This window comes from Mizuhopecten yessoensis, unplaced genomic scaffold, assembly GCF_002113885.1.
Source record: "Mizuhopecten yessoensis strain PY_sf001 unplaced genomic scaffold, ASM211388v2 scaffold1779, whole genome shotgun sequence".
Taxonomy (NCBI): domain Eukaryota; kingdom Metazoa; phylum Mollusca; class Bivalvia; order Pectinida; family Pectinidae; genus Mizuhopecten; species Mizuhopecten yessoensis.
The window spans coordinates 906,071-924,650 of NW_018404217.1; the positions used below are offsets into that span (position 1 = coordinate 906,071).

General features: G+C 34.1%; 1 protein-coding gene across 1 annotated transcript in view; it reads left to right on the forward strand.

Annotated features, from left to right (window-relative positions):
- The first annotated feature begins 8,534 nt into the window (after positions 1 to 8,534).
- LOC110441101 overlaps positions 8,535 to 18,580 on the forward strand; it is a 17,798-nt gene continuing 7,752 nt past the window's right edge. Inside the window, exon 1 of the mRNA XM_021484205.1 lies at positions 8,535 to 8,862. Within this exon, the coding sequence (XP_021339880.1) occupies positions 8,580 to 8,862 (283 nt within the window). The 5' untranslated portion in view covers positions 8,535 to 8,579. The remainder of the gene's footprint in view (positions 8,863 to 18,580) is intronic.

Consider the following 18,580-nt stretch of genomic DNA (forward strand, 5'->3'; position numbering starts at 1 on the left):
TAATCCAGAGACAATCAGTTTTCCGTATAGGCACGGTAGTTTAGTGGTTGGATGCCGGGCCTGTGACCGAAGGGTTGCGGGATCGAGTCATGGCACGCCACTGTGTTGTATCTTTGAGCAAGATACTTTACTTTGCTTGTTCCAGTCTACTAAGCTGTAAATGAGTATGTGGTTGNAATGAAATTATTTGCATTGTTTGTGTTTTATGGTCATAAAACATGGAACCTTTTCTTCAAGTAAATCAACCACATGCTTTCTTATTATATCCTAGTAGGTTGGCATGGTTACCTAAACAGCGTGTATGCATACCTGGTCATTGTTAGACCGTTTTGATTGACAGGTGGAAATATGTCAGTTGTACTTGGTCAATGATTTATTATACTGAAAATAATCATACAGGAGATGGGGTGACTTTCATGTCATTTTGACATATTTCTAGTTTTTTAAGTGTGTTTGAATCTTTCTTTGAGAGAAGGAACCAGTCTTAAAAACATCATCGAGTAAACGTATATACGACTTTATCCTTTTAGTTTAAACGAATGCTTAATTGTGTACTTTGGTGTTTTCCTTCCCCTATATTTGCTTTCTGATTTCAATTTGGCAATTTTTTTGTAATTTTCTTGTTTGAACCCCTTTCGTAGTAATCCAAGCAAATATTACTTCCTGATAAAAAAAATCTAAATTAAGTATACAAAAGTCTTTTCCATATTTACTAGTTTTCCAGTAAGCTAGGGTTCATTATTNAACACCGGAAAAACCGGATTGGAAGTAATAGACGAATAGATTCCGGAAAAGATATTATAGGATTACACGTTAATGATTAAATACAATCATGTTATTATCTTGATTGTGTAACAGGGATATATATATCTATTGTATGTAAGACTTTAAATTTATTTTAATATTATGAAAGGTCTTGGTGTAAGGAACCTTAAATGGTTGTTTGGTAGTACAGTTGTGTGATGAAAGAATGTGGTGCGAGGACCCTTAATGTTTGTGTGTTATCTGTATGTAAGAATGTGTGGAATGTGAGTACTTTTAGTCACGAGACATCAACGGACATTTTTATTGGTCATAGCTAACAACTGCATACTTTTTAACTTGACTAATCTCACTCAGCACCAAGGGGTTGAAGGATATATAACAACATTTTGATATTGGAAGTGTTTAAATTTGATATTTGAAGAATTAGAGAACTGGGTGAGTTTTAAACCACATATGTTCCATTATTATTATTATTTATATGTATATTCTGTAAGGTATTATCAGAATATTAGTATAGAATTGTTCCCTTATATAGCACTGCTTGTATTCTTTTCATGTACACATGTATCGTACTTTTATGAGTCGAATTTCTCGCTGCTTCGAAGTAAAATCAAGGATCATTCGTTATAAAAAAACATTGAAAATTACAACTAATAAATCGATGTGAAATGTTAACTTATTCAAAAACATTAAAATGTCCCGTTGTTATTTTACCTGTGTAAGCTTCGGAATTTTAATTGACAAATAAATATTGAATTTGATAAGAATGTCGAAGCCTGTGTTTCGTCATTTTTTTAAAGAATTACCTTCTGTCTTATTATTCCGGAGTCGAAGTCCAGATGTTTCTATTTTTTCCAGATGGTTAAGCAAAGTTCGAAACATCGAAGTTTGACTTGCATACATATAAACAATATATCAGATTCGCTTGAATTGTGTCCCATACTGTTATGTGCATTACGTCATCGAGAATTGGTGAACTAGGGGTAATATCGGACACAAAATATCCGAGTCGGGCACACTTCGTTTTTGCACTAAATATAACTAGAAAGCCATCCGTGTGCATCTTAAAACAAAATATACAGTTAAAGGAATAAAAAGAAGTGTATCTACTGCTACTGTACATTTAACTGATTATCTAGTACTGTAACAACAGGGGAAGGGGGATATCGCGGGGGCAATTTTGGTAATTTTTGATTTGATTTTTGTTGAAATTTATGTGAATTAACACCAGTTGGAAGATAAATCGCAATTTTGCATGTGAACGTCCAGCCAATTCAGTTGATGCCAACTCGACTACGTGATGTTTCAGTATAAAGTACAGCAAAGGTCATATGGATTCAAATTTAGTATTTTTCATATTGGATGATATGAACTTGTGCATACCATCTGATAGTATTACAGTAATTAATATATGTGAGACCGGGGCAGGTTCGGCCCCGGGGTAAGTCCAGCCACCGCTGATAGATTTAGTCTTGAGCTAATACTTATAACTTTGAGAATTTAGCAAATCAGTATATGAAGGTCATAATTATATTAATTCCAATGTTGGCAGAACTTATCCGAGACTGCCTTTCTGTCATCCACTTTCCGGTGGAAAAAGTTAAATAATTGGTAAAATACAGACCTGTTTGCCCCTTTGTTATTACTTAATGAAAAGCATGGAATTTCTCTTCAAAATGGTATAAACACACATAATTTTCAACAAATGCTATAAGGTCCAGGACGACTTAAATAAAAATAGGCCGAACCTGCCTCCGTTTCCCCCATCTAGTTGACTCTTATATTTTAAGGGTGCCTCTTGTATGTGCTATCAATCATTGTAATTTTATGTTTCTACAATGGTAAATTGCGTGGCAATGTTATCATTTCTTATCAATTAAACGCCGATTCACAACAAGATGTTGCGTACGACAAAAAAGTACTCCCGTAAAATGATAGTTGATATGGGCTTTTGCAAGTCTATTACCTACCGAAAGGTGGCAAACTTGGGGAAAACTAGTCACGTTCAACCAAACTCTTGTTGTCTGCGTAAGCTACGCCGAAGAGAGAATTACAAGTCATCAAGCGTCTGGTTAAACGAGACTAGGGAAAACCCCTTTATAATACAGGAATGTCGTATTAAACGAAAGTAGATACAGACAATACAGGTGAGAAAGAACAGTAACCTAGAAGGAAAAATTAGTAAGAAAATAGTTATATTTAGTGATTAAGGGCATACTGTAGCTATGTATAATTAATACAATACACTGATAAGGAATGTAGTTGTGTAATGTAGGGTGAACATAGTCCGGAGAGGGTGGGTACCAGTTGTCACTCCGTAAAATCCGAAATGTGATCGTATAGTCCACGTTCTTGGCAATTAATACAAGTCAATAACGTTTACTGCAGCCCTCTCTAGACTCTTCCCTTCGTCAGGTAACATTCCTGTTTTCACTACAGGTTCGTATAATGGATGCATTGGTAAGACAAGCAATCGATTAAATAACTCAACAAGGTGTTTCAAAATACGAGTAACTATTTATAAACAAGACAGAATGGATAGATATATAATAACTTAGCATAAATTATAATGTTTATTGTAAAGTTCAATTGCCGAAATGTGTTAGACTTCGTTAATTTTCACGGAATTGAACTTGATACTGTAGTGAATTTTAGGGAGAGTTACCTCCCTTAGATTGCTAACCACGCTTGGTCTCCTGACATCAAGCTGAATACACGAGAGTGAATTTCCTCCACCTTCAAACCGATATATGGACCTGAGAGCAGTTCTCTACTCCATGTAGAGACAATGTGTTATAACACACACCACATATGTCTTAAGTCAACCTCAGTGGTGTCAGGGTCGGAGGAAAGTCGGGCTATTGAAATGAGAGACCACTATGGTTCGTACCAGTCACACTGGAGGTTCCAGCGACTATATATACCCCAACTGGTGTCATGTGTGTCAACTTTCTAGTAAAGATACCAATATATACAGACAAGTTAATGTTGTTATGACATTATGAAGCAAAGTTGGTCGGAATTTAACAAGGGGTCAACTGACTTAAGGTCAAGGTCACCGGGTCAATGTCAAAGTCAAATATTGGAACTTTTTACTGATGCACATTTTATTATGTTATTATGAAGCAAAGTTGTTCAGAACCTAACACGGAATCAACTGATCTAAGGTCCAGGTTACTGAGTCCAAAAGTTCAAGGTCAATGTCAAGTTTTGTAAGGTCATTTGGGTCCAAAGGTCAAAGTGGATCTCTGACTTTGACCCTGGCTCCTGATGGAGGATGTATTTTAGGTGAAATAAAACAAATCAAAACTAACAAATGAGTATTGCACCGGTATTTACGTTTCTGTTAGCCCAGCAAATATGGAGGTGGAAGGAAACAAGACTCACATTATAGTACATGTAAAATGTATATTTTGCTTCCTTGCGATTCTTTTTGAAGTCCATATGTCAAACATCAAGCTCAGCTATATGGGCAGATTGCTTCTTGATGATTATGGAGGATATATTGCCACAATACGGGGCCCTTACTGACCTGTCAGTGTTCTAGTTACAGAGTTACCAACGCTAAATCGTTAGTTACTTCAGCAATAAACTATACAAGCCGTAAACTTGAGTTTGCATATGAAATTTATACAAATAGGTTCGATTTAATTATGAAACTTTGAACACATTCAAATATATTTTTATTTTGTTCAAAAGATAAAATGTTGTCACTGAACAGTAGAACTTCAGCGGAAAGCTGATATTTGAAAGATACAAAAGTTACTTGTCTAGCGTGTTCATAAATCGACAAAGTAGTAGATAGTGTTCACTTGTTTCGATTCCTCACGACAAGAACAGAGTGTTTGTGAACAAGGTGGTCATTTAGTGAACTCCATTTCACGTAGCTTGGCTTGGTGATCGAATTACCACAATAAAAGATATGATTGTTCTTGAGATGTATTTCAAGTATGTTGTTCCTTCTGAGTTATGAGATTGACTCGTCTTCTCTTATATCTTCAGGGAGAGTTTTCCACAGATTGAGAGTAGCAGACAAGAACGAATTGTTAAACATATTTGTTCTACAACGTTGAGGTCGGAATTTATATTCGTCTGTAGTGGGGTGTTTTTGTATTTTTGAATGTCGAGCTGGCAGAATGTAACTTAACTGCTGCCTTGTTAGCCCACCATCATTAGATGGTGGGCTTTTCAAATCACCCTGCGTCCGTGGTCCGTCCATCATTCCGTCCGTCCTTAAACAATTCTTGTTTGCGCTATTTCTCAGAAAGTATTAGAGGGATCTTTCTCAAATCTCACATGAAGATTCTAATTGATCCTTTGTTATGCATATCGTATTTTGGGAACTTTCATTCTCAAATTCAAGATGGCTGTCTGTTGGCCATCTTGGTTTTGCGAATGAAAGTTTGTTAGTTTAGGAGAAATATTTCTCAAATTTCACATATAAGTTCCCCTCATCCCTTGTTATGCTTATCCTTTTGTGGGACTGATCACAAAACTAAGATGGCTGACAGGCATCAATCTTGATTTTGAGTTTGTTAGCTCTGTTCCTCAGAAAGTACTAGAGGGATCGTTCTCAAATTTCACATGAAGGTTCCCCTTGATCTCTAGTTATGCATATCGCTTATGGGACTAATCGCAAAACCACGTAGGCCGACAGAAAGCCATCTTGAATTTGAGAGTTAAAGTTTGCTAGTGCTATATCCCAGACCTTATTGGAGGGATCTTTCTCAAATTTCACATGAAAGTTTCCCATGATTTCTAGTTATGTATATCAATTGTTAAAATAAATTAAAAAAGGATAGTACATTTATTTCTATTTTTAAAATCAATTAAAAAAAGGAAAAGATATGAATGTCTATTTTTAAAATCAATTAAAAAAAGGAAAGTATATTGATGTCTATTTTTAAAATCAATTAAAAAAAGGAAAGTATATGTATGTCTAGACAATTCTCATTGGTATTACAATGATCACTCGTATAGGCAACACTACATTGGTATTACAACTAGAACACTGACAGGTCAGTAAGGGCCCGTCTTGTGGCAATATATCCCCCATAATCATCAAGAAGCAATCTGCCCATATAGCTGAGCTTAACGTTTGACATTTTGACTTCAAAAAGAATCACAAGGAAGCAAATTATACATTTTACATGTACTATGATATGAGTATTTTTTCCTTCCACCTCCATATTCTTGGGCAATAAGAAATGCAAATACTAGTCGATACACATTTGTTAGCTTTGATTTGTTTTATTTCACCTTAAATAATTCTCCATCAAGAGCCAGGTTCAAAGTCAGAGATCCACTTTGTCTTTGACCTTTGAACCCAAATGACCTTGACCTTTAACCCAGTGACCCTGATCTTTGGTCAGTTGACTTATTCTTTAATTCCGACTAACTTTGCTTCATAATATAATAACGAAATGTTCGTCATTGAAAAAAACAAAACTTGACCTTAAAACTTTGGACCCCGTAACCTGGACCTTAGGTCAGTTGACTCCGTGTTAAGTTCTGAACAACTTTGCTTCATAATAACATAATAAAAATGTTCATCAGTAAAAATATACAATATTTGACCTTGACATTGACCCTGTGAACTTGACCTTAAGTTTTGACTTTGAACTTTGACCCAGTGGCATTGACCTTTGGTCAAATGACTCCTTGTTTAATTCCGACCAACATTGCTTCAAAGTGTCAAAACGAAATGTTCACCAGTGAAAAAGATACTAAATTTGACATCGACCTTTGACCCATTGACCTTGACCTTAAGTCAGTTGACTCTTTGTTAAGTTCCGACCAAGTTTGGATCATAATGTCATAACAAATGTTCATCAGGGAAAATATGCAACCTTGACCTTTGACCAAGTGACCTTGACATTTGGTCAATTGACTCCTTGTTTTATTTTGACCAAAATTACTTTATAATGTCATAACAAAATGTTCATCAGGAAAAAGATACAAATTTAACCTTCACCTTTGACCAAGTGACCTTGACCTTTGGTCAATTGACTCCATGTTTAAATTCTGAACAACATTGCTTCAAAGGATCATAACGAAATGTTCACCTGTGAAAAGAAACAAAATATAACCTTCACCTTTGACCCAATGACCTTGACCTTTGGTCAGTTGACTCCTTGTTTAATTCTGACCAACATTGCTTCATAGTGTCATATCAAAATGGTCATTAGTGAAAAAGCTACAAAAAATGACCTTGACCTTTGACCCAGTGATCTTGACCTCTGCCACGATGACCTTGACCTTTGGTCAGTTGATTCCTTGTTTAATTCTGATCAACTTTGCTTGATTATGTCATTTATGGGCGGATTGGTTGAGTGGTTAACACTTCGGCCTTCCACGCAGACGGCCGGGGTTTGATCCCCGAAGTTGTCGCACGCATGGAATATCAGAGAAAGTGTTTTTCTCCTGCCCACACAACTCCAACAAACCAGGTGGAGTATAAAATGGTCTAGGGTGGATGTTGCGGTATCTGTGATGTAGCATTCGAGTGAGGTCGCACTATAAAAGATACCGTTGGAAGCACTGTCCAACTACAAACAGAACACAATACATCTCCAGCACACACGCAGGCATACAATGTACACACATAGGGAGATATTAGCCAGGTGGCATAGGACTAGTAGTTAGCGCCTGATAAGGCAGCTCCTGCGAATTCCTCAAAAATTGTAATTGTATTAATTGTATATCTATGTACTGTAAAGCACTTTAGAGTGGCTTATGTTAGCTAGATAGGCACTATATCAAATGTTGTATATTATTATTATTATTATGCAAATTTTGACCTTGACCTTTGAACCTTATGACCTTCACCTTTGACCTCGACTTTTTACCTCAGTGTGTCTCTTTGTTTAGTTCCGACCAACTTTGCTTCATAATGTCATAAAATGCTCATTAGTGAAAAGCTACAAAATTTGACAGTGACCTTTGTCCTTGACCTTTGACCAGATGACCTTGACCTTTGGTCAGTTGACTCCTTGTTTAATTATGATCAACTTTGCTTCATAATGTCATAACAAAATGTTCATCAGTGAAAAGATGCAAAATTGACCTGGACCTTTAAACCTAATGACCTTGACCTTTGACATCGACTTTTAATCTCAGTGTGTATTTTTGTTAACTGAACATTTTGACCACGTTTCATGTAAATCGGTTAATAAATAAGTTATCAGCAAGGAACAACATTTTTGGACGGACAGACAGACAAACGGACGGACGGACGGACAGACAGACAGAGTGATTACTATAGGGAACCCGTATCTCCGACACGGGGCCTTAATTATGACAGGGAGATTTTGTGGTTATGGAATGTAAGATACTTTAAAGCTTGAGATTATTTTTTTGTCGAAGATTCTTGATAAATGACAAAATATTGATGATGTAGTGTTTCTTCAGAGCATTAGCTCATGTACATATACCTAAACATAACTACCAAATAACACCTCCTTTTAAAAGTTTGTTCAACTTCATGTCTTTCTTTGACTTTCAAGGTCACATGGGTCAAACGTGTTTAAATCTTTGAACAGTTTCCTTTTGAAAGATTTTGAGTCAAAACACTGATATTTTGCCTCTAGCTATATTTTAGTCAACATTTAAGGCTACAAGAGTGAGATTATTTCCAGATGAGCGCTACAGGCCCATTGGGCCTCTTGTTTGTTTAAAATCTGGGGAAAACATTAATAATGCTTGTTTTTGTAATATAATGCATGGAATGTTCCCAATTATTGTCATCAGATTTGTTGCACTTTATATTTCAGGTTTGTACCGAAACATCGGAAACGGCTTCCAAATTTCCAACAATGGCTTTAGATATCCACAACGAATTGGTGCGTTATCTTGGAACACAGATTGTGGGGACCGAATTTTCTGAACTTAGGGATCTATTCAGACATATGCCATTAACCCCAGTCGACATTGCTTCGATTAAAACCATCTCTAACCTATTCGTCTGTCTTCAGAAATACGAAACGATAAATGTGGGAGACTACACACTATTTGTAGCGCAACTTAAACGTACACATCCAAACCTGGTGAGAAAAGTGAAAGATGCAGAAAAGGAAATAAAAAGCATTGTTAATGAAGGTGAATCAAACTTACATATTGCTACATATCTATAGATATCATTTGGATTTGGATTTATTGAAGTGTAACTGGTTTTGTGGGTTAATTTTAAAATTAATTACGGTACACCTCCGGTCTGATCGAACAAATTTAACTAAATATTGTCAAACCTGTTCGAATTACACAAAATTATAGCCGCTAAAATATAGTAATTACAACTATCCGATTCGACATCGGCAAAAATCACGGCAAAGTCAAGTCGTTAATACGGAACAGCGACGGCCTATAACGATATATTTGCAAATCTGGAGATGAATAGTGGTAATTATATCTTTCTTATCCTTATTTACATATTTATAATCTATTGTCAAGCTCAATCACAAAGCAGAGACATGTATGTAAGGGTTTAAATTTCAATCATGATAATAGTATATAAACTTCCCATATCCTTTGAAGTTGTGGAAAACTTGCAAATCTAGAGCGACCACTAACTACATATATGTTGGTGTTATATTTCATGATATGAAATCTAGTTTTATAAACAAAGACTTTGACAAGTGTCTTAAAACTTGATATGGGGTATCTATTAACTCAAACATACAAGCTTGGAGATCATTAAACATCAACCAGGGTGTGACTCAAATCTGGTACATGTACTATATATACTGGAGGGTAGACATATGAAGTGACAGATGAAACCCGTAAGGGCGGATTCATGTAGGCGCGAAACCCGTCATCCATCCATCCATCCATCCATATGAAGTGAAATTTGTTCATCAAACGAAGCAAAGGGTTGAAAATGCCAATTCTACTAGTCGGCATTCTAACCGATTGGTCAGCTGGTTTACAATGATTGACCATGTCCAGTAGGATTGTGTTCATTTTCTTTGACATAAGGAAGTTAAAATTTCAATCGCCTGTCGTTCGTGGCCCGTGGTCCGACCTTCAACAATTCTTGTTATGGCTATTTCTCAGAAAAGACTGAAGAGATCTTTTTCAAATTTGGTATGTGAGTTTCCTTTGGTCTTTAGTTATGCACTACTTTTGAGACTGATCGGAAAAAAACAAAATCTTTTATCTTTATTTTCTCATGAAGCACTGTGAGTATCTTTCTCAAAGGTGATATAAGGCGGCCATCTTCGATTTTGACAATAATGGTTTGTTATCGTTATTTCTCAGAAAATTGTAGAGGGATCTTTCTCAAATTTAATATGTAGGTTCCCCATGGTCCCTCGTCGTGCATGTTTTGAGACTGATCGGATAAACAAAATGGTGTAAAGGTGGCCATTTTGAGTTTTGACAGTGAAGGTTTGTTATCGCTATTTCTCAGTAAGAAATGGAAGGATCGTCCCTGGTAGTGCATGTTTACTTTTGAGATTGATTGGATAAACAAAATGGCCGAAAGGCAGCCATCTTGAATTTTGAAAAGTTTGTTATCGCTTTTTTTCTAAAAAACCACATGTAAGATAGTTATAAAATTTTATATGAATAGTCCTCTTGGTCTATAAATGTGCATGTATCATTTTGAAACTGATTGAAAAAAAACTGGATTTTGACATTTCACTTTTTCCAGGAAGTACTTTACAGACCCTTTTGATATATCAATAATCGGTTCTATTTCTTTCATATCAAGTACTGTACTAGTAAATATGTGAAACGACAACTCGCTTTGAAGGTTGTCTTTTATACACAGCAGTATGAAGTTTAGATCGAAAGCTACCTCAATGGGCATTTACTATGTTCATGACTCGATCAAACAGTTAAGAGAAAATGACATAGAACTAATGAAGATGGTAGGATGATGGGCGCCAAGATCTCTCTGGGATCTCTTGTTTACTGATAAACAGTTTTTCGGCTTTTAGTTGATTATTTACAAACAATTTCCTAGACGAAATAAACAAATTGTCGAAATCCTTATTCAAAAGATCGGCACTGATTGCAGGTGCATCAACAATAACACTTACTGAGTTATCGTCCGCAAACAACTAAAATATGGCATTTATTTCGATAACTATATCGAATGTGTACACTAAAAATAATAATGGCCCTAGTATAGAACCTTGTAGGACGCCAGGTTTAATATTTTCTCAAGATGAGTATTCCTTATTAATTACAACTCGTTGTTAGCGATTAGTTTGTAGTCCACGAAAGTTGGTTCGTGTGTAAGGGTGGGGAAGAGTTTTGGCAAAAACATTGACTAGTAAAAAATATTGAATAAACAGTACTACTACGGTTCCAGACTCGGCCAAAGGCTTTGCTTACGTCGCAATCTAATCTAATTTCTTTACCATCATCTATCTAATGCATCAATTGTGCATCACCGATACGTCCTGTAACTGGGACAAAACAGCTGTATGGTGAACTGTAACTCAGTTTGTGGATTACTGTATCTATGAACACATTTTATATGTGTAATCCCATTTGTGTGTCCTACGTTTATAGTTATAATTCCCAGATAATTTACTCAGTAGTGCAATCACTTACTCCATTCATTCTGTACTAATAAACAGCCATACAGGTCAATATTTTTCAGATTTGGAGATCAAAGGCTGACACTTTTGCATACAATGCTCAGACAACAGTACGTGTAGTTCCCTTAAATATGTCCTTTAGAGTTGACGTTGATGGCAGTGCTATGTAACTGTGAGATGTAAATACATACTAATGTCGAGGTCGATAAAGAAGTCATTTTCTTTGGAAATTCACATCTTATCGTAAACTTCTTTTATGCAAATGTGTTAGACATTTGCAGAAATTATCAATTCAAGGACAAAATCATAAATCAAAATATTTTTAATAAATTGATAGTTTCTATTTTTCTATTTTTCTATTTATTGGACAAAGCGTTCATAAGTTGTGATACTTTTGTCTTTTCACTAGTTTTACGTTTGAAAATACGTATGTGTAGTCTAAACTTGGCTGGAACGCTTGCAAGAAAGCTGTTAATAATATATGCTGATCAGATGAATGTTTTCATGCATTTAGTCAGATAACACCACTTACAATCCAGTTTTAACGAATGTGTACAGAACAACTTTCTCGGAGCGAGTTGCTTTACACGTTACCTTTGCATCGCCAAAGACGACTGCATTACATAATTAAAGCAAATTCAAACCGCTATGCAAATATAAACACGAACTTAAATAATTGTATTTATGTTGGAGATAGTGCTTACCTATATCATTAATGCTTTATATAAGCCAATTACTGGTAAACTGTCTACCCAATGTTAACACATATACACGTACCATCACTGCTATAAATCAACCAATTACTGGCAAACTGTCTCCAATGTTTATACCTATATCAGTAATGCTATATATAAGCCAATTACTGTTATATACACAAATTGCTGTTAAACTGTCTCTACCCAGTTTAAACACCAATATCTTTAATGCTATATATAATCATATTACTGGTAAACTGTCTCTTCCCAATGTTAACACCTATATCATGACTGCTATATATCAACAAATTACTGGTAAACTGTCTCCAATGTTTACACCTATATCATCACTGCTATATATCAACAAATTACTGGTAAACTGTTTCTACCCAATGTTTAAACGTATATCATCACTGCTATCAATAAACCAATTACTGTTAAACTGTTTCTACCCATTGTTAACACATATATCATCATTGTATAACTGCTATAAATCAACCAATTACTGGTAAACGGTCTCCAATGTTTACACCTATATCATCACTGCTATATATCAACAAATTACTGGTAAACTGTTGCTACCCAATGTTAACACATATATCATCATTGCATCACTGCTATAAATCAATCAGTTACTGGTAAACTGTCTTCAATGTTTATACTTATATCATCAATGCTATATATCAACCAATTACTGTTAAACTGTTTCTACCCATTGTTAACACATATACCATCATTGTATAACTGCTATAAATCAACCAATTACTGGTAAACTGTCTCCATTGTTTATACCTATATCAGTAAAGCTTTAAACGTATATACCTTATGCTATTTATCAACCAATTATGTAAGCCAATTTCTGAGACACTGTCTCTTCCCAATGTTTAAACGTATATCATCACTGCTATCAATAAACCAATTACTGGTAAACTGTCTCCAATGTTTAAACGTATATACCTTATGCTATTTATCAACCAATTACTGGTAAGCTGTCTCTTACCAATGTTTACACCTATATCATCACTGATATGAATCGGCCAGTTACTGGTAAACTGTCTCCAATTTATACACCTTTATCATTAATGCAATAGATAAACCAATAACTGTTAAACTGTCTCTACCCAATGTTAACACCTATATCATCAATGCTATATATAAACTAATTACTGGTTAACTGTCTCCAATGTTTATACCTATATTCCTTATGCTATATATAAACCAATTACTGGTAAACTGTCTCTTCCCTATGTTCACACGTATATCAACACTGCTATTAATCAACCAATTACTGGTATACTGTCTCCAATGTTTATACCTATATCAGTAAAGCTATATATAAGCCAATTACTGGTAAATTGTCTCTTTCGAATGTCAACACCTATATCATCACTGATATGAATCGGCCAATTACTGGTAAACTGTCTCCAATGTTTATACCTATATCAGTAAAGCTATATATAAGCCAATTACTGGTAAATTGTCTCTTTCCAATGTTTACACCTATATCATCACTGATATGAATCGGCCAGTTACTGGTAAACTGTCTCCAATGTATACACCTTTATCATTAATGCTATAGATAAACCAATTACTGGAAAACTGTCTCCAATATTTTCACGTATATCATCAATGCTATAAATTAACCAATTACTGGTAAACTGTTTTCAATGTTTATACCTGTACTATCAATGCTATATATCAACCAATTACTGTTAAACTGTCTCTACCAAATGTTAACACATATACCATCATTGCATCACTGCTATAAATCCACCAATTACTGGAAATCTGTCTCCAATATTTTCACCTATATCATCAATGCTATATATCAACCAATTACTGTTAAACTGTCTCTACCCAATGTTAACACATATACCATCATTGCATCACTTTCTATAAATCCACCAAATACTGGAAAACTGTCTCCAATATGTTCACGTATATCATCAATGCTATAAATTAACCAATTACAGGTAAACTGATTTCAATGTTTATACCTATATTATCAATGCTAAATATCAACCAATTACTGTTAAACTGTCTCTACCCAATGTTAACACATATACCATCATTGCATCACTGCTATAAATCAACCAATTACTGGTAAACTGTCTTCAATGTTTATACCTATATCATCAATGCTATATATCAACCAATTATTGGTAAATTGTCTCCATTGTTTATACCTATATCCCTTATGCTATATATCAACCAATGACTGGTAGACTGTCTCTTCCCTATGTTTACATGTATATCAACACTACTATCAATCAACCAATTACTGGTAAACTGTCTCCAATGTTTATACCTATATCAATAATGCTATATATAAGCCAATTACTGGTAAACTGTCTCTACCCAATGTTAACACCTATATCATCAATGCTATATATAAACTAATTACTGGTTAACTGTCTCCAATGTTTATACCTATATCCCTTATGCTATATATAAACCAATTACTGGTAAACTGTCTCTTCCCTATGTTTACACGTATATCAACACTGCTATTAATCAACCAATTACTGGTAAACTGTCTCCAATTTATACACCTTTATCATAAATGCAATAGATAAACCAATTACTGGAAAACTGTCTCCAATGTTTTCACCTATATCATCAATGCTATATAACACCTATATCATCACTGATATGAATCGGCCAATTTCTGCTAAACTGTCTGCAATGTATATACCTTTATCATTAATGCTATAGATAAACCAATTACTGTTAAACTATCTCTATCCAATGTTAACACCTATATCATCAATGCTATATATCAAGTAATTACTGTTAAACTGTCTCTAACCAATGTTAACACATATACCATCATTGCATCACTGCTATAAATCAACCAGTTACTGGTAGACTGTCTGCAATGTTTAAACCTATATCATCACTGCTTTAAATCTACCAATTACTGGTAAATTGTCTCCAATGATTACACCTATATAATCAATAATATATATCAATCAATTACTGTTAAACTGTTTGTACCCAATGTTAACACATATACCATCATTGCATTACTGCTATAAATCAACCAGTTACTGGTAAACTGTCTTCAATGTTTATACCTATATCATCACTGCTTTAAATCTACCAATTACTGGTAAATTGTCTCCAATGATTACACCTATATAATCAATAATATATATCAATCAATTACTGTTAAACTGTCTCTACCCAATGTTAACACATATACCATCCTTGCATCACTGCTATAAATCAGCCAATTACTGGTAAACGGTCTCCAATGTATATACCTTTATCATTAATGCTATAGATAAACCAATTACTGTTAAACTCTCTCTATCAAATGTTAACACCTATATCATCAATGCTATATATCAACCAATTACTGTTAAACTGTCTCTACCCAATGTTAACACATATACCATCATTGCATCACTGCTATATATCCACCAAATACTGGAAAACTGTCTCCAATATTTTCACTTATATCATCAATGCTATAAATTAACCAATTACTGGTAAGCTGTTTTCAATGTTTATACCTATATTATTAATGCTATAAATTAACCAATTACTGGTAAACTGTTTTCAATGTTTATACCTATATTATCAATGCTATATATCAACCAATTAGTGTTAAACTGTCTCTACCCAATGTTAACACATATACCATCATTGCATTACTGCTATAAATCAACCAGTTACTGGTAAACTGTCTTCAATGTTTATACCTATATCATCAATGCTATAAATCCACCAAATACTGGAAAACTGTCTCCAATGTTTATACCTATATCATCAATGCTATAAATCCACCAAATGCTGGAAAACTGTCTCCAATATGTTCACGTATATCATCAATGCTATAAATTAACCAATTACAGGTAAACTGTTTTCAATGTTTATACCTATATCCCTTATGCTATATGTCAACCAATGACTGGTAAACTGTCTCTTCCCTATGTTTACATGTATATCAACACTGCTATCAATCAACCAATTACTGGTAAACTGTCTCCAATGTTTATACCTATATCAATAATGCTATATATAAGCCAATTACTGGTAAACTGTCTCTACCCAATGTTAACACCTATATCATCAATGCTATATATAAACTAATTACTGGTTAACTGTCTCCAATGTTTATACCTATATCCCTTATGCTATATATAAACCAATTACTGGTAAACTGTCTCCAATGTTTATACCTTTATCATTAATGCTATAGATAAACCAATTACTGTTAAACTGTCTCTACCCAATGTTACATTTTAACACATATACCATCATTGCATCACTGCTATAAATCAACCAGTTACTGGTACACTGTCTTCAATGTTTATACCTATATCATCAATGCTATATATCAACCAATTACTGTTAAACTGTCTCTACCCAATGTTACATGTTAACACATATACCATCATTGCATCACTGCTATAAATCCACCAAATACTGGAAAACTGTCTCCAATATTTTCACGTATATCATCAATGATATAAATTAACCAATTACTGGTAAACTGTTTTAAATGTTTATACCTATATTATCAATGCTATATATCAACCAATTACTGTTAAACTGTCTCTACCCAATGTTAACATATATACCATCATTGCATTACTGCTATAAATCAACCAGTTACTGGTAAACTGTCTTCAATGTTTATACCAATATCAGTAATGCTATATATCAACCAATGACTGGTAAACTGTCTCTTCCCTATGTTTACATGAATATCAACACTGCTATCAATCAACCAATTACTGGTAAACTGTCTCCAATGTTTATACCTATATCAGTAATGCTATATATAAGCCAACTACTGGTAAATTGTCTCTTTCCAATGTTAACACCTATATCATCACTGATATGAATCAGCCAGTTACTGGTAAACTGTCTCCAATGTATATACCTTTATCATTAATGCTATAGATAAACCAATAACTGGTAAACTGTATCTACCCAATGTTAACACCTATATCATAAATGCTATATATAAACTAATAACTGGTAAACTATCTCTATCCAATGATAACACCTATATCATCACTGCTATATATCAACAAATTACTGGTAAACTGTCTCTACCCAATGTTAACACCAATATCATCAATGCTATATATAAACGAATTACTGGTAAAGTGTCTCTACCAAATGTTTACACCTATATCAGCAATGCTATATATAAACAAATTATTGGTAAACTGTCTCTATCCAATGTTTACACCTATATTATCAATGCTATAAATCAACCAATTACTGTTAAACTGTCTCCAATGTTTATACCCATATCAGTAATGCTATATATAAGCCAATTACTGGTAAATTGTCTCTTTCCAATGTTAACACCTATATCATCACTGATATGAATCGGCCAATTACTGGTAAACTGTCTCCAATGTTTATACCCATATCATTAATGCTATATACCATTTATTGTTAAACTGTCTCTATCTAATGTTAACACCTATATCATCAATGCTATATATCAAGCAATTAATGTTAAACTGTCTCTAACCAATGTTAACACATATACCATCATTGTATCACTGCTATAAATCAACCAGTTACTGGCAAACTGTCTCTTCCCAATGTTAACACCTACATCATCACTGCTATGAATCAACTAATTACTGTTAAACTGTCTCCAATGTTGATACCTATATCCCTTATGCTATATATAAACCAATGACTGGTAAACTGTCTCTTCCCTATGTTTACACGTATATCAAAACTGCTATCAATCAACCAATTACTGGTAAACTGTCTCCAGTGTTAACACCAATATCATCAATGCTATATATAAGCCAATTACTGGTAAATTGTCTCTTTCCAATTTTAACACCTATATCATCAATGCTATATATAAACTAATAACTGGTAAACTATCTCTATCCAATGTTAACATCTATATCATCACTGCTATAAATCAACCAAGTATTGGTAAACTGTCTCCAATGTTTATACCTATATCAGTAATGCTATATATAAGCCAATTACTGGTAAATTGTCTCTTTCCAATGTTAACACCTATATCATCACTGATATGAATCAGCCAATTTCTGCTAAACTGTCTGCAATGTATATACCTTTATCATTAATGCTATAGATAAACCAATTACTGTTAAACTGTCTCTATCCAATGTTAACACCTACATCATCAATGCTATATATCAAGTAATTACTGTTAAACTGTCTCTACCCAATGTTAACACATATACCATCATTGCATCACTGCTATAAATCAACCAGTTACTGGTAAACTGTCTTCAATGTTTATACCTATATCAGTAATGCTATATATCAACCAATGACTGGTAAACTGTCTCTTCCCTATGTTTACATGTATATCAACACTGCTATCAATCAACCAATTACTGGTAAACTGTCTCCAATGTTTATACCTATATCAGTAATGCTATATATAAGCCAATTACTGGTAAATTGTCTCTTTCCAATGTTAACACCTATATCATCACTGATATGAATCAGCCAATTTCTGCTAAACTGTCTGCAATGTATATACCTTTATCATTAATGCTATAGATAAACCAATTACTGTTAAACTGTCTCTATCCAATGTTAACACCT